This window comes from Pyrgilauda ruficollis, unplaced genomic scaffold (genome assembly GCF_017590135.1).
Source record: "Pyrgilauda ruficollis isolate IOZ18807 unplaced genomic scaffold, ASM1759013v1 scaffold10, whole genome shotgun sequence".
Classification (NCBI taxonomy): Eukaryota; Metazoa; Chordata; class Aves; order Passeriformes; family Passeridae; genus Pyrgilauda; species Pyrgilauda ruficollis.
The window spans coordinates 11,015,340-11,043,288 of record NW_024508101.1 but is presented as its reverse complement, the minus strand read 5'-3'; the positions used below and the strand labels follow the sequence as shown (position 1 = coordinate 11,043,288).

The 27,949-nt window shown below is 45.0% G+C and overlaps 1 protein-coding gene across 2 annotated transcripts; it reads right to left on the bottom strand.

Annotated features, from left to right (window-relative positions):
• Positions 1-15: 15 nt before the first annotated feature.
• ABTB1 (ankyrin repeat and BTB domain containing 1) lies at positions 16-27,760 on the bottom strand. Of its 2 annotated transcripts, none has more exons than XM_041460526.1 (12): positions 27,581-27,760; positions 25,798-25,860; positions 24,647-24,702; positions 23,453-23,597; positions 21,288-21,447; positions 20,384-20,429; positions 19,264-19,380; positions 14,454-14,569; positions 9,033-9,131; positions 8,288-8,455; positions 5,255-5,455; positions 16-3,495 (listed from the first exon to the last, which is right to left on the bottom strand). In XM_041460526.1, exons 1-12 carry the CDS (start codon positions 27,634-27,636, stop codon positions 3,289-3,291), a joined length of 1,434 nt encoding a protein of 477 aa, XP_041316460.1. In that variant the 5' UTR covers positions 27,637-27,760; the 3' UTR covers positions 16-3,288. The 2 variants fall into 2 exon arrangements, with proteins under 2 accessions (XP_041316460.1, XP_041316469.1); XM_041460535.1 differs by having other exon boundaries at positions 25,761-25,860; positions 27,581-27,719.
• Positions 27,761-27,949: the final 189 nt, after the last annotated feature.

The window sequence follows — 27,949 nt, the reverse complement described above, 5'->3', positions numbered from 1 at the left end:
TAGCCAGAGCAGATATAGTGAAATAAACTATTTTATTGCTGCACACGTGCTTACACATTTCTTCTTAAATATAATGTCGCTCTAATAAATTTTACAATCTTCTTGATTCAGCAAGTGGGTAGTAGTAAATAAAAAGGACAGAGTCAACAAAACACAAAGGACACTGGCAACAGAAGAAAAATCATAAGATTTTTATTTTGTGATAAAATTATTTGCAGCAAGAATAAAGTGAATTCAAATCTAAGTTTTGTCCTGGCTCATCTTAATTAGAGAGCTTGCCTGCATGCTGACCATCTGCTTATGCATGCTTGTGGATAGCCCTATTTTGCCAAAAGGGATGGGGGGGAGTTAAAGGATCCCGAGTAATTGGACAATCTGACAGGCCTCACAGATGTGACCACTAAGTGCACACAGACAGATGAGGCATTTGCCTGGAAGCCCACGTGGACTTGCACTGCTGGGGAGGCAGATCAAAAGGCCACACTGACCTTTTCTCCCACATGTACAACTGCAGCCTCACTTGCTCCACACTTAAGGATGCAGGAATGGAATTATTCAAGAGCAGCCATATGGAAAATGCTTCCCAGCACTGCTGCTCCCCCTCTGCCTTCCTCCTGCTTTGCCCACTGCCAGTGTCCATTTGCTTTAGCAGATGAGGCATCTGCAGAGAAAAGCATTAGCACATTCCTTGATAATCCTGCTCCTGCATCTCGCTCAGTACAAGCAGGAGGCAAAGGCCACGTCCTGTTCTCTGGTGGCTCTGTGCAAGCCCCGTGGGCTGTCACAACCACTGCTGTGGAAAGCCAACTGCTAAGATGTCAGAAGCGGAATTTCTGCTGGAGGAGGAGAAGAGATATGATAAACTAAACATCCTGCTTATGTTCAGTGTTATCTTCAGCCACATACAGAGGAGAAACATAAGGGAACTGAACTGAGTTAAGCTGCTGGTTTCTGTAGCAGATTTTCATGAGCCTGACACTCCACTCAGCAAGAAAACAAGCAGTTCTCCTTTCACCCTTCTTTCTCCAAAATATATGGGACTTCATATTAAAGCTTCCTTGATAGCCCTTCACCCTCCCCGAGTTCATGGGGATATCTTCATCAGTTGTGCTGGGCTCTTTGGTGGTCCTGTCAAAGACACACTGAGCTCAGAGGTGGACATGGAGGGACATTCCACAAATCACAGAAGACATGCACAGCTCCTCTCCATGTCACTGTCCCAAATGGAAGTACACTCCTGCTGCTTCTTGCTTCCATGCAGCAACACACTCCTGTGGAGGGACACATCCTCCATCCTCACCCTAACATGACTGCAGGAAACAAACCATAACAACTCCTTGCACTTCTTCACAAGGGTTTTCAAACAGAATTGAAGCACACACTGCTTGACCACCCTGCCACCACTGTCCTCTGCCCCAGAGACTTGATCTGCATGAGACACCACTTAAACCCAGATGACAAAGTGCACAAGCATCTGGGGTTCAATAATATCAATGAATTCTCCCCCCACCCCAGCTCTACCCACAGCTTCTGTTAAGTGCAACTCAATCCTGACACATGATTTTTCCAAAGTCTGCTTTCCAGACTTTGCCCAGAGTCCCCTCCTCACAACTGAGTGCAGCCTGCATAGTGCAGGTGGTGCCCAGAGCCTGTGCATGTACCGGCCAACAGCTTCAGTGCAGGAGAGGAACAGGCAGTGAGGCTGCAGCTCTCACTTGCTGTGGGGTATCAGTCTTTCACCTGGTGAGATTAGCAAAGAAACACCCATCCTCCCAACACATCCACACCTGAAGCAAGTCCCTGCCAAATCCCAGATCTCCTAACTCCTTAGCCATGAGAGGCACCACCACCATTACAGAAAGGAACACCCCAAAGCCGCAGGGGATCCTTGCCCAGTTCCCACATCACACAACAAAAGCACCTCTGGCACAGTATATTCAAGCTCTTGCCTCAGGAAGTGACCAAGATTATTGTATGAGATGGTCACAGCAGCCCAGTGCCTGTGCATGTGCTTCACTCAATGCTTCTTCTCCCCCTCAAAACACAGCATGGGAAAGTACACCCAGCCTTGCAGACTCTCCCAACACACCATTCCAGAGACAGCTCCAAGGGCAGCCTGTTTGGCAAGGCAACATTATGCAGGGTTATCACCTGCTGATTAGTGCCAAGGAGAAGGAACACCATTGCCCTCATTAAGAATCCAGACAGACAACATGAGATAACATGACCTACTGCAAAATACAGATTTAAAAACATTCATTAGTACAGACAGTGAATTTCCTGGAGAACAATGAAGCTACAAGGCTCAAGGCTGAGCAAAGCCAGAAGGTCATAGAGTGGGACAGCAGCCCCATGAGAGACCCAAAGGCCCCTTTCCTTTTGAAAAAGATTTCCAGTGACCCCTCTTCCCAGACCCACCAGCAAGTCAGACTTGCCCTATCACAATGGACAAAAATAAAGGGAAAAGTGCTGTTTCCAAGAAGAAAGTGTTTCCATTCCCTCTTATAAAGGGCTGCTCTTCCTTCTTTTGTGCATTGAAAGCTACTGCTTTCTAAGAATGGAAGGATTCTGGTCTCTACTGTATTCCCAAAGATGCTAGTTCAGAAAGCAAAGCTTTTAAATTCTGAGCACTTCAAAGCAATGAAAAGCTAGGGAAGACCTGGAAATCACTTTTTTTGTTGTTGTTTTTTTCCATCTAAGTACTAAAATAGCAGGTGAAGACAGTGCCTTCCACATAGCCAAGTACCTCTCTGTCCCGCTAGGGAAGCTCTGCCCAGTTCTGCCGGTCTTATAATGCTGACAGTGACAGTGCTGACCTCCTTTCCCATATACTTAAGACTTTAATCCAGTTTTCTTCCTCTGTTGCTGGTAATTCAACAAATTTTCTGGCATAAGCCAGTTTCAGAAGTGTGTTGTATTGAACCACGTAATGGGATGGGTTCTAACCCCAGGCAGTAGGAAGCCCCCAGAAGAGCTCCTTCACCATTCCCAACAGCTCACAGTCTCCTCTCCACAGTGTATTGTACAAAGGAGCAGCTACTGACAGGCTGAGCTTTGGGAGCTACTTCTGAAAGGAGAAACAAAAAAAAAAAACTAAGTAAAACCAAACACAAACCAGAAATGCAAATGTCCGGACACAAATAAATTAAAAAGAAACCATGCCTGAAGGTGGATGGGAAGGAGGACAAAGAATGGGAAGTGGGACATTCAGACTCAGATGTTCTCACACTCCGAGCCAATGCAGTGAGGGCTGTGCAGGCTGCGTATGACAGGCAGGGTTTGCACGCATCAGCACTCGAGCCCTATGCTGGCCAGGAGGTTTTCTAAAGCTTCAAGTTTCTGGTTGGCTTCCTCAATGGCACTGTAAGTCTGCACGTTGCTGGTGATGTGGAAGCGGATGTCATCGACCAGAGGGATGGAGTCAGTCTCTTGCCGCTCCTCCACGGCCTCTGCGTTCTCCTTCACAGCAGCTGCAAACTCCTCCAACTCCACCAGCTGGACCAGAAGGACAAGAGAACCATTAGGAATACGAGAGGACAGGTAAAGAGATGCAAAGGGTTGGGATAACGGTCTCAGACACTGTTAAAGGATCCCACAGAAAAGAAAGGAAAGCTAGGATACATGGAGACCCAAATCCTCCTACAGACACCACACGGAGATGCATCCTGCCATCCACCCGAAGAAGACAGTAATACTCCAACAATAAGAAGTCTCAGCTGAGGGCAATCTGCACCTCCAACACTGCCCTGTAACACCCTCTAACTAAGCATCCCTGGTTCTGGTATTGGAGCACATGCACATACACAGTATTCCTCCCAAAAAGGCTCCCCAGCAGGAACCAGGAGATGTTGCCAGACACTTGTGCAATGTCTTCTAGCACAGAAGCCAGTGGGTGCTTGTGCCCATTTCAGAACTGGGAGCCACAGATTACAATTCTCCCTTGACTGAGGCCCATCACTACCAGCAAAGCAGCTGCTCTGCTCTGCACTCAACCTGACAGAATTGGGTCACCCATGAATGATTCTGCACCAGGTTCCCCAGGAATGTGTGGTGAGCTGAGGGGTGAGAGGCAGCTTCCATCTGTCTATGCTACTGAACTGTGCCTGGGCACAGCAGGTTGCTGAGCTCTGATCTGCTACCACACTGCCAAAATCTCTCCCTGCTGCCATCAGTGCATCTCCACAGGATGCTGGCAACCACTGATGTCTGAACATCAGCTGGGTGGCTCTGTCTGTGCCAACACCCTTAAGAAGAAACACTGCCAATGCTGGGTTCAAGGACTCCCACTCAAGCTAGAGAACAGGGAACACACAAGCAAAGCCCTATCCTGATCATTACTTGGGATATTCAACATCTTTTAAATCCTTTTTCAGAACCCAGAATCTGGGTACATGCGGATGTGTCTGTCATTCCCAAGCTATACACTGAACAAAGTAACAGTCCCAGAACCATTTCCTTCATTGTTTTCCTCACACCAAAAATCATTTCACACCTTTCAAGCTGCAGGTGAAAATGTTACATTCCCATCTGAACTGCACAAGCCATTTATAAAGATCTGTCTCAGAATAAAAACCCTTCATAGGTTCTGGTTTATCCTTCCATATGGCAACTTTCTCCACGAGTCCTGAAGAGCTGCAAGCACTCAGGATAACACTTAAAATGAACCCCATGAAGAAAACTTCAGTGTTAAATTCATTACTTCTTGCTGCTCGACAGCAAATTATCCACTGAGCAAACCCTTACTATTTGATTTGTCACCCTGGAGGAGATTAGAGGTCACATTGATTTTTCCTATGTAGAGCATTATGCCAGGAAGAATTTCCTCCAGCAAACACTGAAAAACATTTCCTGCATAGAGCTCTCCTACTCACCACCCCTTTGGCTTCTCCAGGCTGTAGCTGGTGTATTCAGGCAACACCATGGCTACTTGGGCACAATGGCTTAAAGTTCAGTGAAAATCACCTGCCGCTGGTACCTGCAAAGCTTTCTGGACAACCTTTTCACCCCACATTCCACAGGGATGTGCTAGCTAGGGACCAAAATCAGGCTTATTGTGGTGACTGCCACACTCCTCCTCCTCTGTCCTAACTCACCACATGCTTTGCTACTGAACTGCTACTCATTTCCTGGAAGCACATTAATCCAGAGAGGACAACCATTAACTACAGACCAAAGTACAACCATTCAGTCTGTTGTCTCTATGGCTCAGATACACGGGCACAGGGGGTCACTGCCATGGGGACTGTTCCAGTACCTTCTCGATGATCTTGGCCATGTACTCAGTGCACTGGTCCTCCAGTCGGGTCAGCTGGAACAGCTTTGCAATCCTCCAGATGCTGATGATGTTGTCCTCGTCGAGGATCTGCGCCAGGGTCCTGCCACAGAGGCGCTTGAGCCCGGGCAGCAGGTACATGTCTGCCACACACAGCACGTCATAGGCGTTCTCTGGAGACAGCTGCAGTGCACAGCACGGGGAGTTACTGCCCAGTCCCAAGCATGCTGCCTGGCACTGACAAACTAATGTCCTCCTTGGCCCTTCACTGGACAAGTGCTGACTACGGAGAGACAGGAGCTCTGTCTTTCAGGCTGCGTCTCCCACTCAGTTACCACAGAGGAATTTAAAGAGCAGCAGGGAGTTTCTCATGCTGCAGCTAACCCCAGGGCAGTGCTGAAACACCCGAGTGCACCTGGCTGCTAAAAAACGTTCAATGTGACAGTGGCATGTTGCTTTTACCAGACATACTTCCAAGAGACAAACAGAAGAGGCTGGCAGGGCACAGAACTTTGTCCCCACATTCTTCCTCCCGTTTTATTTTATATTGTTGGACTCCCTATTTTGTGAAAAATATGCAAAATTCTCTTAAAAGCCAGCACAACCTCTCTGGTATGGGGGGTACACTCAAGGACAGAAAATTGAACACAAACTGTAGGTGAGGCCCAACTGGGTAAGAACATATTCTGCACATCAAATACTAGTGGAACTCTAACATGCATTCAGAATGGACTAAATTAATGGACCAAAAAACTTAAACTGTTGTGAACAGCCTTTAACATTTTAAGGCTCTTGAGCAAGAGAACCACCTTCCCATTTCCCTCTTGGGTACTCGGAAGTGATCTGAGGATAAAAAAAACCTGTAGGTAACGTTGGAGACACCACCTCCAGCTTCACTCAGCCTCTTCCCCTTGGCCGGGCAAATCCTATTTTTGTCAGCCATATGCGTCACTAACCTGGAACTAGAGTCTCTCTCTGTTCCTGCTGATGTGAACTGCAAAGAGCTCAGTTACCCACATCCATTGTAACAGTGGATCTGCAGGACACTGCATGCCCTGGCTGTGGAGGAGGCAAGGGCCCTTGCATTTACAGACACACTGCTCTGGATGGAGGAATGATAACTGGTGCAGCCTGGTCCACTCTCCTGATAACCAGTAAGCAGCAAATACACTGCTGTGCACATCTATGTATGTGGTTGTTCACTCTGACAACTGCAAACAACTGATTTTTTTTCTTCCCCCACAGCTGTCTGCACCTGTGTTTTGAGAGACAGCCCCCAGCAAGTGACCCAGCTGTGTAACACCCTGCAGCAGCTGGGCAGAAGAATGCAAGATGTAGGAGAGCCATGCCACGAGGGCTATGTATGCACAGGGAGTAACAAAGTGCTTGGGGTTATTAACCAAGTGCTGCTTTGTCCCTCCATAAGCTGTGGAAACCTTAGGAGTTGGAGGTGTTTGAACCACAAGTACTGATGACTGCAGCTCCCAACTGCTTCATCAGAGACAAACCTGGCAAAACATTCCTCCCAGAACTGCCCTTGAGCCTACATTTTTTTGTATTGTGAGCAGCAACTTGTCTTTGTGCCAGGGACTCTTTATGTCCTCTTCCCCATAACTGCAAACACTACTGCATGGCAAAGAGACTCCATAAATCCTTTGCAAAGAAAAACATGGAATTAAGAGTGCTGATACTTGGTTGGAGAACAACAGAGCAGGGAGAACACTCCACGTGTAAATGTGGAACTTGAGCTATATTCCTGTTTTCCTGACCATTTTTTCTGGTAGTTTCACAGGACAGGTGCACTCTCTGCAGAAGCTCACATCTTTGCTGCTCGGTTTGAAACCCAAACTATGCACCATTCTGCACATGAAACATATGAGTAAATTCCTTTTAACTCCTACACATTGTTGTTGGTCTGTCCTCCTGACCCAGGCCCAGACACAGCAGCTGAGGCACCCCTTGGAAAGGAGTAGCTGCTTGGGAAACATCCTTCCTGTGAGTCATCACGAGGAGGGCAGACAGACTGGAGAAGTGCAAGGGAACAAGGTCAGGAGGATCTTCAAGCAGCTTCTTTCCCTCTCTGCCTGCCCTTTCAGCAAGTGGCTGAGGGAAGAATGCAGGCAAGTGAAGGATCAGCTCTCTGACATATCAGTAGCAATCCTGCCCTTGCTGCCTGCCAAACACATCTTTCCTCACTGCTACCCACAGCTGAACAGATCAGCAGAAACAAGGTCACAGCTGTGTGCTCTCTGGATGCGGCACCTAACCCAGAGCACAAACACTGCCTGGGGGAAGTGACACTGGCAGGTGCAGCAGCATCTCCAGTCACTGCCCTGATGGCAGAATGTGTTCTGGGATCTTGCAGTGAGACCTGCTGAAAGCATCTGCCACAAAACCAAAGCAGGAAGCGAATTAAACGCTGGGATTTGCTGCATCTTCCACTAGGCTGAAAACTAAGTGGGTTAGGGCTATTTTGTTACTGCCTGCAATACTGAGCACAGCAAGGCACTGGACTCACAGTGGAACCTTTGCCCACCCCAGTAATAAATAACAGTAGAAATAATAACTTGCTACAAATGGAAAAGTAGGCTGTAAGTAAGGTTATTTGCCAAGAGTAAATAAGCAGAATCTCTCAACCTATCCAGATCTCCAATGTGTTCAATCTGCCATCTACTGGCAGATGCTTCCCTTATCATTCCACAGAGCCCAAGAGGGAAAGCTGCAAAGCCTTGTATTTATCATGACAATAAACAGCATGCAACTCTATTTCCAGATTTTTATTGTGGGACAAAAGACCATGGATTTCCTGAACATCATGCACATGAACTACACATAGCCCTGCCTGGCTAACAGCATATCCCAGTATGTGGATTTCTGAGACAAAAGTTAAGTAGCAGAGTAGGTCAGTGAAATTTAAGAATATACACACAGACCCTGCTCCAGATTTAGAAAAATACTGCTGAAAACCCCTCAGAGCTCACCAGCACTGAAGGAAGGACCAATGGCTGGCCTCACCTCTGTATCATCACTGTAGATGTAGTAGAGGACCCGGATGAAGATGTCTTCTGAGATGTTGTGCAGAGTCACCACAGGGATGCTGGGCTGTGTCTGCAGCTCCTCACTCTCACTGAAATGATCTTCAAGAAGGGCTTTGAAATAATCACTGCGACCACAGAAAAATGCCTGGAGAGGAATGAAAAACCAAAACACTGACACTTTGCTCACTGCACCAAACCAAAGGGCACTACCAACCAGCTGTCAGAGCAACTCAAAGATATTTCAGAAGTTCAGACTCCGTAATTTTGATTTTCCCTACATTCTGAAGCTCTATCTCCAATATTTTTCCTGACCTTATTCTATATACATGCCTCCCCTCAGAACCACAAACACAAATGGTGAACTCAAGAGATTCTAAATTAGCATGGCACTAGGGCAGGACCTTGAGTTGAGGTTGGATCTCAAAATTCATTCTTACTGCTACTCATCTGCAGATCAAACATTCCTCTTTCCAGACACTGAACTCAAAAGCCAGCAGCAGCAGATTTTGCAGCTGTGAATGCCATAGCTGAATTTATAAATTTATCCACAACTCTGCAAGAAAGGCAGGCTTTGCTGCTTTGTTAAATGCTTTAAATGCAGTTTTCCAGCTGAATCAATGCTGCTTCTGCAGAGTGTATCCAGCATAGAAGGAATGGGGGACACAAGCAGCCTAGATTCACGGCAAAAAGAGAGGAGAAGGAAATACAGCACAAGCACATACCTTATGGCACAAGAAGTTGTAATCTTCCACCCGGAAACACACGTCGGGACAGCTGTTGAAGTTGTCAGTGCTGTCAAATGGCAACTCCCCAAAACCAACCTAGGAAGAGACACCAGAAAACCCTTCCTTTAACATTCCTGCTTTAGACAAGCTCAGGGTCCCAAGTTCAGACTCCTATGTTTTCCCAGAAAATGCCATCCCTCTATTCCCTCAGCACAGTGCAAAGCACCAGAGTTGCTCCAAACACAGATTCCAATGTCAGGAAATGAAGAACTCACACTGCTTCTAAGAGATATTCCTGGTACAAGTTACAGCTGCCTCCTTTATCCATGACAATTTCCTGACTCTCCATGTACCTTTGGAAAGTGTTTCTCTGCCATCTAACAAGGCAGATAACCACATGGAGGTGAAGTTTACTTCCTAGTGGAGGTATCATAAGCATACTGGAGCTCAGGACCAGCCTTTTACTGGATACATGTAATAACATAGAGATTACATCCATGTATACACCAGTTTGAAATGGTCTGGCTACAATTACTGCCTCACTCGAATAATCCAATATTGCTAGAGCACATTTTAGTTTTTTGATTTGATTTGCAGCCAAAGATAGTGTTGTTGCAGTATTAATACTCAAGTGAATTATTTTAACAACACACCTCCACCCAATCCCACATGCCAACAATGACACCACACACCAAAAAAAAAAAGCCTGTTTGCCTTATGTTATTTTAAAGTGACACTTCCCAATATTTTCCCTTTCACCTTATTCTATATAAAGTGTAATTTAATTGCAAAAAAAAAAAAAAAAAGTTTATATCCACAGTCATGTAGCCAAAACAGTATCTGGAAACAAAAGATTCCGCTGGTTCTTGCTTTCCATAAACATCTCCCTGAGGTACCTAGGATAAGCAGTTTATTCCTGCTGTCTTTCATCCAAGAAAATGACATCCCAAGTTTGCACCCAGGAAAACCCTGGGCTGACAATAAAGACTCGACTCACAATAGCAGACTGTCCATTTCCAACCCACCTGCTTCCAACAGGGCTTCCAGCTCCACTGGGGAGCCAGATGACTCCTCCCTCCTGAGCTGAACAAAGACAGACTGGAACACACTGGGTGGGAGCTCTCAGCCAGGCTCAGTGAGGCTCCTCACAAAACACATTCTCAGATGTGGCATGGCACCAAGCTGGCAAAAGCTCACACCACCACTGACCATGGCAATCTGGACCCCTCTCCCACGCTCTTTGTCCACAGCAACGCTTGGCAGCTTTTCATTCCTAACCACAGGAGAAGCCCAGGGATGTAAATCATGCACAAGCTGTTGCAGTAATGCTGGCCCTCCACAGCACCTCTCTCCTGCAGTCCTGCTCCCCTGGGTGACTCCTGTTCCAGAAGAGATGCAGCAATTCAAGGAATGTTGCCCACCTGATCTATCACCTCTTTTTTATATAGCTGCAATACAAAGGGCAACAGCTGTGACACAAAGGGCACCACCTCATCAAAATGAGATGAAATTGTCCCATTTGTAGATTCCCCAGGCTGCTATTTTACTGTTATCCACGTCTCATATTTCAAGGCTTTGGTCCTTGGTGTGTGGATCTGCAGCCTCACTCTGTGGCAGTGTGTTACAAACACCAACTGATACAACTGCCTGCTCTGTTTGCCTTGCTGCTCTGCCCATCCTATGCCCACAGCTTCCATGTCCTCTCCTACAAATTCTGACAGAAATCTGAAGACTACAGATTTGCAGGCACATCACAGGTAAAACAAACCTAGAAACAAACTTTGACAAGATGCCACTATGTGGCATAGGAATTTTAATTGAGATAAACGCCACATCTCCTAGGTGCGTCCTTTATTTGCTCTCCTTTCATTGCCCAAAATTAAATCTCTAAAATGAGTCTATCCCTCTGGAATGGATATGGGAGTTTTGTCTCAGTTTGTCTCCTGAATTATAAATTCCTCTGGGCTCAATTTCCTGCTTCTATCCTTGCCTGGTCCCCACTCTGCTGCTCAGGTTTACAAGGTTATTTTCAATTCCTACCACAAAAGCAGGTTCATGTCTTTGCTTCTCCTATTCAGCATGAAGTGGCTTTGCAGAATTTTCCCTTTTACTCCCCTTTTAAGTCTCTACTACTTCTACTCTCCTCCCTTGTCATGCTTGAGGAATCTAATCTCCTTTTCAGGATCTTCCTGCAGAAAATTGGCTTATTCCTCCCACCACCCCTATTCATACAACCTCCTTCACGGGCCTCTGTCCAGGCAAAGCACAGCTGCCAAAGTCAAGTATTCTGCCCAAGGAGCACAACACAGTCCAGCCTACAAGGTCCAAACACTTTCACAATAACTCAATCACCATATAGAAATACTCTGAATACTCTCCACCATCACACATGGAAGACCAAGCCTTTGCTGCTGCAAATTTCCTATTAGAGCTTAAATAGAAATGTTGCTGGAGGCAAAAACATAGAAAAAAAATCAGTGGCAGCAATTTGTACGTTGGCCAGATTATCTCAGCAAGAAAATTGTAAATAAATTACAACACAAAATACAGGGGGTGGTGATCGAAGAGATTTGCAGTTCACAACCAGATGCAAGTGGACTGGATACAAAAAAAACCCTAAATTGGCAACATGTTGTAAATATTTCAGTTCATCTGCCTCTGCCAAACAGGCAAAGCAAAGCACAGGAGTCACTGCCTTGGACAAGATCAGTACACAGGTGCAGACAGACAAGATGAACCCATCTACTTGTTTCAAACTGTTCTTCCTAAGCATTACAAGATCTAGTTTTACCCCCAAAGTGGCATATGGTCTCTTTTTTGCAGCCACACCACGTGTCAATATGAATGGAAAGAACAGTACTTATTTCATGGCAAACTCTGATCCTTTAAGTCTGATTTCATCTTGGTTTGGAACACAAGATCTCAGTTAAAAGGTAACTGAAAAACAGTTACAAGGAAACCATGTGCCTACAGTGTCATATACTGGAAGCCTGGAGTCTGTAACTCAGAGGTCACCTGGCAGACATGAAGAACCAGGCAGACAGTGGAAAGCCACATGGTTTTTTACAGTTGCCCGGCTTTTCATGGTATTTTACTTAAATCTGTCACTGCTAAATTTTATTGCAACAAACTGAGGAAGCAGCTGCTGTGGACAGAAAAATCCTGGCCATTACTACTTTAAAAGAAAACAGAGACAACAACCACACTTGTAAGAGGAAACACTGGGAAAAAAATAAAAGGCTTTCAAGCACCAACAGGAAAGAGAAACAAGGTACCAGAATTATAAATGTGTTTCAGATTTCAAAGAATAGATAGTTCTCAGTCTAGAAAATAATAATGAGCTGTAATTGGATATCAAACATACATTATTTTTTAGTCATGTAAGATACCACTAACCATGAAAATGAAATGCACAAAGTTTCATACATCACCCCAGTATCAAAGACATTACATGCAAACTATTTGTTTATCCTGAAACAGAAAGCTGAACACATCCCCATTTCATATAATATGGCATTACATGACATGCAGCAGCTCAAAATGTTTCTTGCCAAATTCTGGAAATGCTGGCTTTTATCCAGAAGACAAATACCTATTTTGTTCTGCATAGACTGGGGGGGGGGAAGTATGCTTCTCTTCAAAACACAGATGTCTGAGTGTGACTACTCACTCGTTCCTGACATTTTAGGTTACATAGTTTGTATCCTATTCCTTGAATGGCAGCAAACCCCGCAAGAATGAGGATGTGCAATGCCTCTGTCCCAGAACAAAGATACCCAATTCACAGAATTAGAATTCAACTCTTTGAAAACATTAGAGATAAATGGCAAACAAACAAAAAGGAACAAACAAAGTACCTAGAGAAAGAAAAACTGGAATATTTTAGAATTTTTCAGGCTTAAACAAAGCACCCACACATGTGCATGATACACAAATTCCCTAGTGAGCAGGTGTGTGTGCCCATGCTCTCTTCACTTGTACAGCTGTAATAACTCTAATGCTGCCTTCATTCCAATCTATGAACACAGCAAGAGCACCACAGCTCACAATTCACAGCACTGTCAGATGTTTACACTGTTCCAATTTCCTCTTTTCCTTTCAGCTCCTATTCTGCACGAAAGAATTAAGAAGGAAAGTGTTTCTAACTGTAGGACACCTTAACAGGAGTATGCCATCAAGGAACCAAGCAATCAAACAGGAACTACTCTTTTTATTTGTGAAGTGACTTAGAATATATGTAAATCTCACTACTTTGGGGCCCATTATCCTTTTTTTAATTCCTGGGGAGGTAATCTGAAGCTTACTTATAGTGTCACCTCCCTTTAAAGCCTGAAAACATACAGAAAACTATACTGAAAGCTACAAAAAAAGTGCAGTTATTTGGAGGAGGCAGGTTACACTGGAAAGATTTCTGAACTGGTAGGTGTAAACTTGATGGAGAAAAAAACTCCCTCTATAGTGAAATATATCTGAAAATAGCCAGCACAAAACATGTTGGCTTATGAAGGTAAGAAACCTTATCCATGTACACACAGACAGACAGACAGACACACACATACTCTGCACCAGGCAGGTCTATTTGGCAGGGGACAGAAAGGGAAAAGGCAATAAAACTTTGCTATATCACTCAGTCATTCAACCTCTGGGCACAGCAGCCACCTAAAATGAGTCCACATTATTAAATACTGTGGTTGGTATAAAAAAGAGGACAAAAAAGGACATATATAAGACCAAAATGAATCTGCTGATACTACAGAAAACACCAGATGCAGAAAGAATGAAGACAACTAATAATTATCCTGTTCTGCAAACAGGAGAGAAGATCCACATTTGTGATCCTAACTAATGACATGATGGCATTTTAACATAGTCATCATCAACCTGGGGCTATTTCTGAGGGACAAGACATAGCTGGGAAAAGCAGATCTATTGCCAGTCAAGTTAAAATCTCTTCAGAGGGACTCACGTTTTGGCTGGAAATATTTTCAGGGTTTGGAAGCATCCCATCATTGCAGTGTGTCAGTTCCTAGCAAGCAAGCCCAGCAAGTCATCCTTCACCTAGGTATCTCTTAGGGTTCCAATGCCTGCTGCTACATTTCTAATTCTCAAGAAGGATGGCAAAGAGAAGAGCTGGAGGCCTTGTCCCATTGTATTCAATAGGGAAATCCCCACCAACCACATGGAAAGGATTTTATTTACCAAGATCCCTGCTGGGGGAAACATCCAAGGGGAAAGACCAGCACTGACAGCCTCATTACACAATTTTACAGCATTTCCAAGCGATAAAAGCCTTTCAGCATTTGGAGCACCAGGAAACAAGCCAGCACACTAAAGTCTATTTAGCAATGATGTGACTGGACACAAGTGAGCAGAGAGCCCAGCCCCACAGAGCCCAGAAGGAATAGAAGTGCTCCCTACCCGCAGTTCAGCTGGCAGGGCGCAGTCTGCCAGGAGAGCCAGATCTTCCTGCAGCCGGCAGTTACCTGTGGGCTCAATCGTCAGCACTTTCACACAGGTCCCTGGCTTGGAAGAGACTGGAAGAAGCAAAAAAACAAAAGAGCAGAGATTCCTGAATTCCTCTACAAACATCCTCTTCCATTTAGATCAAAGACATGCCAGGAAATCCAGTATTATTGCTGTTCAGCTTTTACTGCAAAACACACACAATTCTTCTATGCACACACACATTCAGCACCCCTCAGTGCAGCCAGTGAGCACGGCTAGAAGGGGATGCATGTATTGTTGTCTCTCCTCAAACCTCCACTTAATTCCTTGTGCTGGAATAGCAGCTGTGGGAAACAAAGTTGTCACAAGCATATTTCAAGCCCAACTTGCTCTTTGGAATCCATGTCATCAATCACAGTTAAGGACCATGGATCAGGCTGCCCTGATCCCTGCAGAAGCCACTCACACACTGCCTTCCCCAACCACGCCTAGAAATGACAGTGTCACCTAAGGTAAAACCCATGCCAGGGAGTTTTAAAAACTAATCTGCTTCCACGCCTTTCTGCTCTGTCACGTGCTTTCACTGGCTCTCACTTCAGCTGTGCCATCCTGACTTCACTGCAAGGAACACAGGGATTTATTCTTGTTTAGCCAGTAAGTTCAGCAGGTATGAGTCTGTCCTCTACTCTCCATCTATAGATCCCTAAATCACAAAGACCCCAAAGTACCCAGACTCCTGCACATGCCTGACCTAAGCATCACTACCACCAAAGAGCTCAAACAGGCCATTCAGATTCAGCAATTTCATTTGCCTTCTTCAGACCTAATGTGTCTTCCCATCTTGTCTTATCAGCCTACACAATAAAACAGCCCACTAAAGGGAAAGCAAAATACATGATCATACTTTAGTGGTCTTGCTATGACAAAAGCTGTTGCAGAGCTCAGAGAAGCCAACCCTAACCTCAAACGAGTGGCAGCCCAAAGCAGACCCACTATGATAAATGCCACTCTTGGCACAGCTTTTCTTGTTTTGGCTGCCTTGCTCCATCACCTGAGGTTTGTTCCCAGGTCAGCATGGTTTAGGGGAAGAACTGAAGCATGTAAGACATTCAGGAGTCCCTGGCATACAAAGAAGCGTGTGGAAAAAGATAGAGCACCACTGGAAAATGCCAAGTTGTGTTGAGGAAGCCTTTAAGATACTGTTGGGAGCCAGAGAGACACAGAGTTAACTCCAAAGCATTCAGAAGAATTTCTGACAGGTATGATTCACCACATTAAAACCCCTCACAGGTGAATCACGCCACCTTGAGACCTCATTTCTCCTGACATTTTGCACAGCATTACATGAGCTCCATCAGATGACTCCACTGGGTCGTGGGCGAAACAAGACCACGATGTGCCACAAAACAAGATCTCCACACCCACCTCCACATCACCGCTGCACCCTTCAAATATGCTACCACTGTACCTCTCCATAGACTGCATATCCCAGAAAGATTTCTGGAAAGGGAAGAATAATCTACCAGTACAAAATAGTCAGGTACCATGATTGCTACACACAAAGCTCACCAGCAAGGAGACAGGCTGCCCTATTAGCATAAAATGCTACTCTCAGATGACCTCCAGGTAAATAAGCTAAGAGGAGGCCTGGCACAAATCAGACTGAGTGCATTTTCCCCAAAAGCCCAGATCACTTACACACCAGCATGAGAGAAGGAAATTTCTTACTTTGCAATTAGAAATTCTTCATGGCAGAGAGAAACATTTCTATTTCTGTAGTATTTATTGTAACAGTCACCAGGTCAGGCTCTGTAAGTGCTAATGGACTCAGCAAGTTTTAAGCAGTAGTCAAGGCAAAGAGCTCTCCTCTTGGGAACCACAGAGCATCTGTGCACTTTCCCAGTGACACAAAAGAACAGTGATTTTTCTAAGAAGCAAATCTATTCAGACACTGCATCTCAAATCCAAGGGCACGGCATTTGGCATCACTCAAAAATCTTTCCTAACAGAGACAACAAATATCAAAGTTGTGAAATAGGAATAAGCTGTTGGTTGCCAGCAAGGAGCAGGGACCATGAAAGAGGAATGCAAGAAAGATGAATGGAGGGGTTTCTGAAAAAAGCAACATAAACAATTCAAGGAGCTGAAGGGAATAACCAAACTGTGGTTGAGGTTGAGACTGGATTTCTTCCCAGTCGAGCACAGCTGTACAGCACTGAACATCACCTACCAATGTATCAGCTGCCTTGGTTTTCCTGCTGAATACTTCTTTACAGTCTTCTGGTTAAATTGAGCCAATGTACCACAAAACATAAGAGCCACAAAAAAATAACAGCCACTAAACTCCCAAAACCTTCAAAATGTTCACACTGAGATGCATCTTCTTCCCAATGGCATAATTAGCTATAAACACAGATTCTGCATATCAAGTGTCTGCTACAACAGTAAGCATCTCAAACCTTGCTCTCACCCTTTTTGGCCTAAAACTTGCTGAAATAACTGCAGAACATTTATTTTCTAATACATGCATTTTTACAGGAAGGATTATGGCTTAATCTGGACAAATTGTTTGAGCTCTTATGAATACTGTAATAATTTTTTCCTTTTATAGCCACAATATACACACAGGGGAAAACAGGCAAGCATTCACACCCAAATATATCTCAGGTACAAGAGAAGGCACTGGGTCATCCTCTTCCTGTACTACTGTCTGTGCATGCCAAGATAGTAAGTGCTTTTGAAATACTGATTAACTCTAGATAATGAGATTGCAGACACTGCAATTATCCAGTGGGGCTGCAGAGGCTCGAGTTCATCTTGTTTTCTCGTTTCAACTTCGTAATACAGATGCAACACATGACCCTGCTCTGCAAACCTGAATCAGATGTCTGTTCCACAGCATGCACTTGGAACAGGTTTCTAAAACACTCAAAGAAACAGACACGCTTTGTCAAGTGCCAGACATGATGTGATCTAAGATCTTTCCAATTTTTTAACTTCTATAAATCTTACATACACGCCTTTCTGCAGAATCAAGTTTTCCTGGCTTGCACATGAGATTTAAGAAACAAACTTTTAACAGCTGTTCCATTTGTTTGAATTCAACCTGTCATAAATAAAAATCAAGACTAGTATTTCCATCAGTGCTTTAAACCACCTATTGAGAGTCTTCTGTCAGGCCTCAAAATTGAAAAACTGGTCCCTCCCCAAAGAACAAAAAAGTTAAATTATTTGTACAGTGCCATTGTATTTCCAAGTGGTGCTTTTATCTACAACTTCCAACTAACCTGAAACTTTACTTCATTATTTTCCATCTGAAAACCCACTAAGAAGTCAGCTTTTTTGCAGTTCACAGATTTAAGCACCTTCCTTTCCTTCCACAATATATTATGAGATTTTAACTAAATTGATTAAAGTGGAATGTCTCAGCTAGACCCTGGGAGGAAAAGATAAAAAGAAAAAAACAGATTTCTGGCATCTCACTGAATTACTCTGATATCAAAAGATGACACAAAATAATTTTGTTACCTGATTTCTGAGTAGCTTTTATTTTATATTCATTCACCACTCCCTTTTTCTGCCACTTATTTAATACAAACTGATACCTTACAGTTTTTGTAGATACCAGGAAATGCATTTCTAATCTCTTCAGGTCCACGTTTACATTTGTGTTTACACAGCAGAAGTAAGACCTGTGACACAGCTTCCACAGGGACTAGCACCCTGGTCTACATGGGTAGAACAGCTGTAGCATGGTAATCTTGTACCCCAGCACCACCAAACAAACACACATGTGTGAAGGGAGACCTGCACATGGTAATATCTTCCATGTGATTTGCACATAAGGAATTTCTTGAGCCAGAAGTATTCTATCAATTATGTCCTGCAACTTCAGGAGGCCGAATAATCACAACTCACGTTCAAAAGGAAAAGGTGGAACAGCTGCACCCCTACCTCTTAGATCAGGGAAGAAGATGCTATTGCCTCTAAGCTATAGACTGGAGTCTCTTCTCAGAAAAAAATTAACTTGATTAAAGCAAAGAAGTTAACTCAGAGCACGGAATGAGACTCAGCAGCTTTCAGGCTGAAGGTTTTGTTATCCAATAATTTTTTCTGCTTCGTGACTAACACCACTTGTGCTGTTCTGATTGTTCTTCACGTGTGCATTAGCTTGAGCTAAGGAGATGAATGATAAACTCCTGGTCTTCATGCAATAACCTTTGGATAACAAAAAGTCCTTAAATAGAGGATTGTTTCATTTAAGGCTCGGCACATCCATGTGTTACTAATATACACATGCTTTCAGAAATACTTCTCTGCTTTAAAAAAAGAGTTCTAGCTCCCTCTGCACCCATTCTGGGCCAATTATGAAATATTTTACTTTGGTAAGGGGTCAGATAAATGCAGAAAATAACTTCTAACTGTACACATTTTATCTTTCTGGGGATTTAAACAAGCTCCATGTTGGAAGGCACTTCCCAATATATACTCCACCATGCTCAACTGAATGTCTGGCAACTACAGCACAGTCCTGCTGCCATAGCTGCTCTACTCTAAAGAAAGCATTCTATATAAATTATAAACATGCATGTGCCAGAAACTACTACAGCTGCCCTACAGAAAGGCCATGACTGAAAACTATCATGCAAACGTGGAAATTCCACAACAGAATAATTTTCCAGAAACCCCAAGGACACCACGAAACATTCACCATCACACTTTCCTGTTTTTCCCTGGAAGGGCACACAGGTACAGCAGAGACAACAGCAAGTCAAATGCTTACCAAATTCATAGACTTTTTTACATTTGGTCTCCAAATCATCGATGAGGTCCTGCAGCCGACACTGCTTGGCCAACCTCTTGCAATCACTGACATATTCTACGTCGATATCCAGACGACCTGTCAAGAAGAAGTGCAGTCAGTTCACTTAATCCACAGGATTTAGGCATAAAAATGGCAAAAAATAAGAATGGAAGACTTCACAGCACAGAAATTTAGTAATTAGATACACTGCCTCACTTTTCAGCATCCACTTACAACTCAGTCCAAGAAGCTAAGACTTGGTATTCCACCACCACTCACCACTTAAATCAATAACAGTCTGGCATTTAACTCACATTTCCACTCTCCAGGGTTTACCCTAATAGCTTCATTCAAGAGTCCAAAGACCAAAGAGGCTACACAAAACATGTCTAATTCCCTCAGAAAATCAAAAAACAGCAACACAACAGCAGCAGGCATGACTGTCACCATGGAATATCTGGCTTTGGGTAAGAATAGACTTTAGGCTCAGAAGTTTTCTTCCCAGGATCTTTTACAATCACTGGAAATGTGGCAAGGGACATTTCTGAACATACTGTATTGGAAAAGAAGAGCCTTGAAGACAAGTTAATTTCTGGCACCACCTCCTGGCCTGAGATAGTTCTGCATTTAGCATGCCTAAAAAACAACACTGGGTATTTTCATAAAAGGTTTAGGATCAACTTCTGTTCAAAAAAAAATACTAGAAAGTAGTCAAAGCATTCAGCACACACTGCTCAGGTCTGCCAAACTGAAAATGTCCTATATGGGAAACTGGCTTTTCACCACCTTATGAAGCTGTTATACCAGATGACAGATTTTCCTTCCTTGAGTCAAAAATACAGTCTCCAAATCCATCCAACCAATCAACCTAAGCTGATTTTGGTTTTAATTGACTGTATAATTACTGGCAGGACAACAACTGGCAAAAGGTACAAACATCTTGGAAGAGCTGGTGATTGTTCACATTCTCCCTTTCTGCCAGCAGAGAGGATTTATTGGCAACTCAAGCACCCAAACACTGCTGAGTGCAAGGCTGTGCCACTCAGTGCAGAGGCACAGACAGCCATGTAAACAAACACCAGAGGGCAAGGTCATTTACCTGTGTATAGATACTGCAGAAGAGCTCCAAAGGCTGCTGGGTTAATCTAAAACAAAACAAGAAAAAGTTACATTTGCAATCACCATGAATTTAACAATAAGTTAGAAACATGATCCTGAACAAGTAAGAAAAATCCCCTTTAAGAACTCACACATGATGATTTCCTTGCTCCTCACATAACTAATGCTGCCACTCCACCTGGCTTACACAGCTCCTCACTGTTTCAACTGATACTAATCATGATGACTAATGGATAAACTCAAAAGACACAGCTGTAAAACAGGCTCCGCAAAATCCAGGTTTTTACTGATCATAAACATTTCCACATCTTAATAATTCCAGATGAAAGACATGTACAAAGAGAGAGGAGAGCAGTGTTCTGAGAAACTGAAATTATGTTTGTCACAAGAGGATTTGCACTGCCAGAGTCAAGTTACAGAAATGTGTTCCAGAGTATTGGTGGTTAATGGATGGAATGCACTTATGGCCTATTTAGTTCTTGCTGGAAAGGCAACAAAAGGGGCTCAATTAGTGCCAATTATGGAGGTGATGTCTTCACCACAGACCACCTGTCCACTAGGAATTAGACAGACTCAACTCATCCCAGAGAGGGGTCATGATGCAGCTGGCAGATGGTAACAGCTACATGCTACTGCAATTAATTAAGATATGTTTGAGTCCATGACAGAGGGAACAAAGGGAAGGTATGCAATCTGCAGCTTTTTGTTATCTGAAAAAGATGCAATTTTACTGCATAAAGTGCCTCCACAAGCCCTTCTCCTAAACTAGGGTCATTCTGAGCCTCAGGAGCTATTCACTGTGAAAATTAACCCTCAAACTCACTTTCCTCACCCAGCTGGAACAGCAAAAGAAAGGAAAGAACTGGAAGCACAGCCTTGCTCACCAGTGGGTGCTTCAACACTATCATGTTTTTCCCCTTCCATTTGGTCTCAAACATCTCTGCAAAGTAGGCGCTGCGAGCGCTGAGGATGCAGCGGTGGGCACAGAAGGATTTGCCATGGACGATGAAAACAATGTCACTCTGGTAACCCTGCTCCAGCAATCTGTGAGGAACAGAGAGAAGGGAAACTCGTTGCAGGATGAAAAAGGAAAGAATGCAGTAATGCATTCTCCATAAAGTGGGGAACATGGTACAATTAGGGCTAAATGAACAAATATCCGTGGGCATTGCAGTCTCTCCCTGCCCAACGGGAAGGCCAGCATGGGGGCTGGTGCTTCACATACAGGAGTGGGACATCTCACTCCCTTCCATAACTCAAAGAAGCTTGTTAGTGCAACAGGGAGGCTGGAGAATGAAATCTTCCTGTCTTAGGTGAACACCTGAATACCGGGAACAGATTTTAAAGTGGAACTGGTTGCCGCCAAGCACATCTTCAAAAGTTACTACTGCTTTTAAATTGTCAGATGTCAAAAAAAAAAACCCCAGACCTGCAAAATTACATACATTCAAAGAGAACTACTCTGCTGCAAAGTAAGATGCAACTTTACTGCTCTCTGAGCAACGTACATACATTCAAAAATAACTACTCTGCTGCAAAGTAAGATGCAACTTTACTGCTCTCTGAGCAACGTCAGTGTGCAGCTTTAACCATGTAACAAATAGATGAGGACTTGATGATGCCCACCCTCAAGAAGAAGGAAGGATGTGACAGGCATGAAATGCAGGCAGTTACCACATCCGAGGAGAAGCCTCGCTTATGCCTGCACGCACATACCTTCATTCTTCTAAAGGAAAAAAACAAAACTGCTACTTCTAGAGTTTACAGCAACCACCACCAGTGTTTGTGTTTCTAATGCCCATCACTCCTTGCATATATATCCTCACAAACATCCTCAAGAGGTCAAATCAGGTGGACATCAAGCATCATACTCCTAGAGAGCTGGGCTGGTGCACAGAAAGGTGTGGAGTCACACACAGAGATGTTGTCAGAGTCTTGAATGCCAATCTCCATCTCCTGCCAGTAGCACACCCTTCCTTCTAAGTGTCTTGCCCCAAACCAAACAGATGCATTAGGCTTTTACTTTTTCCCCCCCCCAACTGCTGCCCTTTGTTTCAATTTTAGAAAAAGGCCTACCTGAATGAGAAGCAGAAACCAGCACATTTTAGATGATGTATGCTCAACCCTGCACATCTGAGCCACAGTCACCAGGGCAGTAATAAATCACCCTGCAAAATTCTACTTCCCTGGAACACAGAATCTGATTTTACTCATATAAATGAGTTTCCTTCCTCCCCTTGTTTCCTACAGCTTCAGGAATTAGGACACTGTAGTACTGGGATGATTGTTAGATTTTTTTTAGGACTTATTAACACTCCAGTGTCAAAAAAACCCCAAAAAACCACAAGGTTTTATTTTAACATCTGTAAGTCAGTCCAGTGGGAAATTAAAAAAAAAAAACAAAAAAACAACCAGCAAGTCTGTAATAATATCAGAGTTACCAAGGCAGAGAAACAGCAAGAAGAAAAGCTTGAAACTATTGCTCTACTCCTGAACAAGTTAGCTTGCCACTTGAGCTCTAGTACAATGTGGGACAGGCAACTTTCAGAAGTATCTTAACAAATTTTAATAACCAAAAATAAAGAACTGAGCAATGTCACTGTGAATCAGTTTGAGGCTTCTTAAAGTGCTCTGTTTCACAAACGAGAAACATTTTATCAGTGTTGAAAATTTCAGCTTGCAAGCTACAGTACCTTCAGGCCTGAAATTTAATTTCAGTTGATATACTATCCTAAATTGTTGATGTGATCTGATTTTGGTTTGACAGTCAAGGATGACAGCTTAGAGCTTCTGCATTACAAAGACCACCTTTCTGTTGACTTTCTGTGAGTCTGTACCCAACTCACGGGAGGCTATGCACACACACACCTGGAGATCATCCCTCAGGGCACAGAGGAACACCCCTTAGGAACTCTACATGCCCAGGAATGAGAGAGGGTACTGATCAGCTGCCTTTCAAAGCTGCCCTGAACAGAGAGCTGGACATGCTGAACATGCAGAAGAGCTCAGGAAGGCCGATGGGCTGCTCTGCCCATGCTCATGTCCTCACCGCTGCAGGAACACATCGTAGTAGTCCCTCTTCATGCACTTGGCTGTGATCTGCTTGTACTCCTTCAGCAGCCGGCGGATGGCGTCACTCAGAGCTCCGTACAAACAACGCTCCCCATCGAAAGTGTTCGCCTCACACTTTGCTCCTGTAAAACAGCCACAGGCACAGAACAACAGCCAGAGTTAGATCGTTCTCCAGTGTCCCCAAATGGTCACTAAACAAGTATGGTTTCTGTCTGCTGACATGTTTCACTGTGGTCCCCTCTGCTGATGAGCTTACTGACAAAAACTGAGCTTCCCTCACATGTGTACAATCTAAAGCTGCTCTGCCACAGACAAATCCCTTTCTGAGGAAGTTTAAACTAGTTTAAACTGACCTGCGTAAAAAGCCTCTCAGCATGGCTCCAGCAGTGTTCTGGGAAGACAAATCTCACTGAACAAAGAGTGCAACCATTTCTTGAACTGTTAAGAACTTCTCCTAGAAAGCATTTCTGCTTTGTATAACCTCTTTAGGTTAGAACCTGCTAGAATTTTGGAGGGCATTTGCATTTTCCTATTTAGAATTACACAAGTGGTTGATCAAGATGCTGAGAATGAAGCAGAAAACCAAAACTTTTGAGATGTGACTCTGCACTCTGGTTCCTCTGGCAAAACACTACCAGTGCCTAGGGGAATTTGGGTGCTGAGAACCAAATGGGCAGGCACGTGGCCTGAAAAATTGGTCTTGCTTTGTCTGAGATTAGCAAAATCCCTTTTAAGTCCTGCTTACAAAGCCAGGCTATCAGTAGAGTACAAGAAAGTTTTACACAGACAATCCTTCCTATGAGGTACAACTCTTAGATCATCATATTCTCAACACCACTGCACCCTCACAAAACACAGCTGTCATTTTAGAAAGTCATTATGCCTTGAGCCATCACAGACAGCTTTCCTTTCTGTGCATTTTCAAGATTTCAAGCAAATCAAGAAATTTTAAGCAAATTTTTAAGCAAAGATTTCAAGAAGCAAATTCAAGCAGCAAATGGCCTGCAAAAGAGACCATGAAGGTGTGTGCAGGGCTCCCTCTGTAGCCTGAGATCACTGATCAGATGGTCGGTTGTAACAGAAGAAGTTTCCACAAGGGACAGCTAGAAGGACATACAATCCCAACGGACCAGAGGAAGCCACTGCACCCATATCAGGAGGACCTGCTCACCGTTGGCTAGAAGATAACGTACAAGCTCCTCATGTCCACACAGACAGGCGTAATACCTGACAATAATGAGAGAAAGAAAATTAGAGATGCAGTAGGAAGAAAAATTCAATGTTTTGGCACATCACCACACAGAGATCACAGCACTGAGCATCCCTGAGAAGCTTGGGAGATGACTCCTCATAGGAGTGAGGAATAGCTACCAAACAGCACAGAAGCCTGCTCCCAGCAACAGACTAAGCAGGATCTGTTCCCAGCAATCCTAGGCACTGCAAGGAGATCTCAAGGTCCCAGTTTGGGTTCAGCATCCTCTGTTGCACCACCAGCTGCCAAATCCATCCTCATTTTAATGGAGATCATTTCATGGGCACTCAGCCGTCCGCTGAATTCTCAAAACCACTCCTTGCTCCTTTGGTTGTCAGCCTGACTGCTGCACACTATGCCAAGGAGGGAACAGCACCCACACTGGGTGTGCAGCAAATCCACCCCCTGTAGTTCTACTTCAGTGAGTTTTGTTTTCTCTTTCACAGTCTAAGCCTTTCATGATTCTCTTTCACAAGGACCTCAAATTGTCCTACAAATTAAGAGAATCCTGTAAAATGCATTGCAGCAGCCAAATATTAGTCTATCTTTACTCTGGGAAGTTTTTCTGTACTCTAAATACTCTCTGTACTCTAGACATTTGCAGATGCCTAAATGTCCTTTGGAACTGTGGGGAGGTAACAAGCTCACAGCACATCCCTCAGCACCTCCAGGGGGATTCCTCATGACCTACTGCCACACAGACTGTGATCCCACTGTCACTTGGCATTTTACCAGGCCAAGCTTTCACCCAAAAAGACATGCTAGAATGCCATAGACTTTGGTGAGGGAAGAGCCTAATCTAGCCAAGAGCAGAGTGCTTAATCCAGGTAATTTGGCCACAAAAGCCCACTTGTCAGCACCACTTCAGCAAGCCCCAGTCAAATGGGGCAACACCCCACAGCACCCACAGGGAAGAGAAGCGGAACTACAGAACTACATAGTCAAAGCTCCAAAAAAGCAGAACCCAAGACATTTTGCAACAGTGCTCATGGCCGCTGATGCAGAGAGAGTAAAGGAGCTCTGAAGGCCCTACCCCCCGCCCAGCCAGTTCTCCAGGCTGCAGCACTCACAGGGGTGTACTGTCCCACTTATCACGGACATTAATTTCCACATCTCGCTGTTCAAGGAGGTATCTGGAAGAAAAGTGAGAGAGCAAAGTTATAACTTCATGCAGCTACTCACTCAGTCACATTCTCCTCTCTCAGAAGATGTAACTTCAAGTTCGTAGAGTAACTTCCAAAGGTACGACAGGATCTTGCACTGGACTTGGGGAACTGTCAGCTGTGGCTGAAGGGGCATCAGCCAAATCTTAACCCAAAGAATGGTGTTCTACAGCATGGCCTGGCAGCTGCCTTCAATTTTAAGTGGTGCACATGGGGAAAGAGGGCAATCAAATGCATCTCTAACAGGGCAGCAATCTCAAAAGAAGCCTGAGTACTTCTGCAGTACCTTCACATTCCCCAGCAATGCTCCCAGCCTGGATGCTTACAAGTAAGTGGCCAATTTTATGAAGCCAAGGCTGGACTCCCCCTCCTGCAACAACATCAGTGTCACTCCAGACTGCTCTTAAATCCTGCCACTTCCTTGTCCTGCAGGTTTAGGCTGGATCCAATGCTGCCAACACTCCCTCTCTGACACCTCTAGAAGCTGAGCTTTCCTTGCAGACAAATCTCCTGCACAGCCTGGCTCTTGTCAGAGCCTGTACTGCAACAACCACATGTAAAAGTCCCTCTCAGCATTCACAAAGACTCTCGAGTTTTGGTTTCTTATCACCTACCACATGAGTCGTCTCTTTCACTCCCTTCACCTTTGTTGTCTCAAACTTCAGGTTCCTCTAAACACATTCAACACACCAAGCAACTCAGCTCCTTTCTGCTCAGTCCCATATAGTCAGTTTGTCCCCCCTGCTCTGACAGCACTCTCAGACTCTCATTTCTCCACCACTACTTCTATACAAATCATCTTAAACCTCTGTAAAACCACCCCTCAGACGCCTCCTTCTGCAGTAAACCTGCAATTTGCTGCCTATAACACAATCACAACAGGTAACAATGTTCTCCAGACCTTATCTACCAGCACACTTACCCTCCACTAGCAAGTACCTTGAAACAGAGGTTGCTTTGATTATCTAGCATATCACACATTAAAAGAGGGAAGAATCAAGCAGGATAAACGGGTGAAGAAGAGTTTTAGATTCAAACCATGAGATGCAGGGAAAAAGCTTGTTCTAAACACTGAATGTTGTATTCACCCTGCAGACAACAAGCCCATCTGCCTCATGATCTGAAATCACTGCAGTTAAGCTGCGCTGCTTTGAGATGGGAAAGGAAACTTGACCTGAAATTTTAGTATCCCCATATTTCTCAGACATACTCCCGCAGCCTACAGCACAAGTCGTCTAAACATTTCCATGACGATTGCGTCCCAGGGATCCTGCTTCCTACTAACGCAAATACCATTTCCAACGGTAAAGAAGAGCAGCTGGAGAGGAGCCTTGTGCAAGGACATTGCCACAGGCAGCATCCACACCCAGGAGCACGCAGTGACCGTCTGACACTCAGACGCCTGCCGGAACCGGGCACACCTCACCCGAACGCTAGCGCCCCGGCAAAGCCCCGCTGCACACCCAGCTCCTCGGGGCGCAAACAAGCGGCATTTTTATACGAGAAACAAACTCCCCCCTGGGGAGCCCCAAAGCTACGACAGCCCCCTGGGGAGGCCTGGGACGAGCTTCAGGTGAACACGTCCTGGCGAGGCCGAGCCGCCCCGACAGGCCGGGCCCCGCTCGCCCCGGTGACCAGAGCGGTTAAAGCAGCGGCGGGTGCGAGGGACCCGCTCCCCGGCCCGGCTCACCGCACGCGGCTCACGTCGCCCTTCTTGCAGCTGGTGAACAAGTCGCTGGTGTCCATGGCCGGGCCAGGCCGCGGGGCGGCGGCGCCGCATTGACGCGGAGAGCGGAGGAGCGGCCGCGGGGCCGGGCCGGGCCGAGGGGCAGCGGCGGCGGGGCGGGCACGGCGGGCGCTGTAAACACGGAGGCGGCACCGCCCGTCCGGCCCAGCGCCGCCCGCCCGCAGCGCCCCCTGCGGCCCGGAGGAACAACTGCCGGCCGCGCTGCGTGCGGAGCCGCTGGCCTGAGCTCGGAAAACGGAACCGGCCTGGACAAACCAGGAGAACCGGGGCTCGGGAAAAGGGAACCGGCCTGGACAAACCAGGAGAACCGGG

What these genes read in the sequence shown, in the direction of transcription:
- ABTB1 (XM_041460526.1), bottom strand. Translation starts at nt 27,636, where the DNA reads ATGGACACCAGCGACTTGTTCACCAGCTGCAAGAAGGGCGACGTGAGC. An exon ending in ACGTTATCTTCTAGCCAACG is followed by an intron (nt 23,598 to 24,646) that starts GTGAGCAGGTCC and finishes GCTGTTTTACAG; the next exon opens with GAGCAAAGTGTGAGGCGAAC. An exon ending in CCCTGCCAGCTGAACTGCGG is followed by an intron (nt 9,132 to 14,453) that starts GTAGGGAGCACT and finishes GTCTCTTCCTAG; the next exon opens with GTTGGTTTTGGGGAGTTGCC.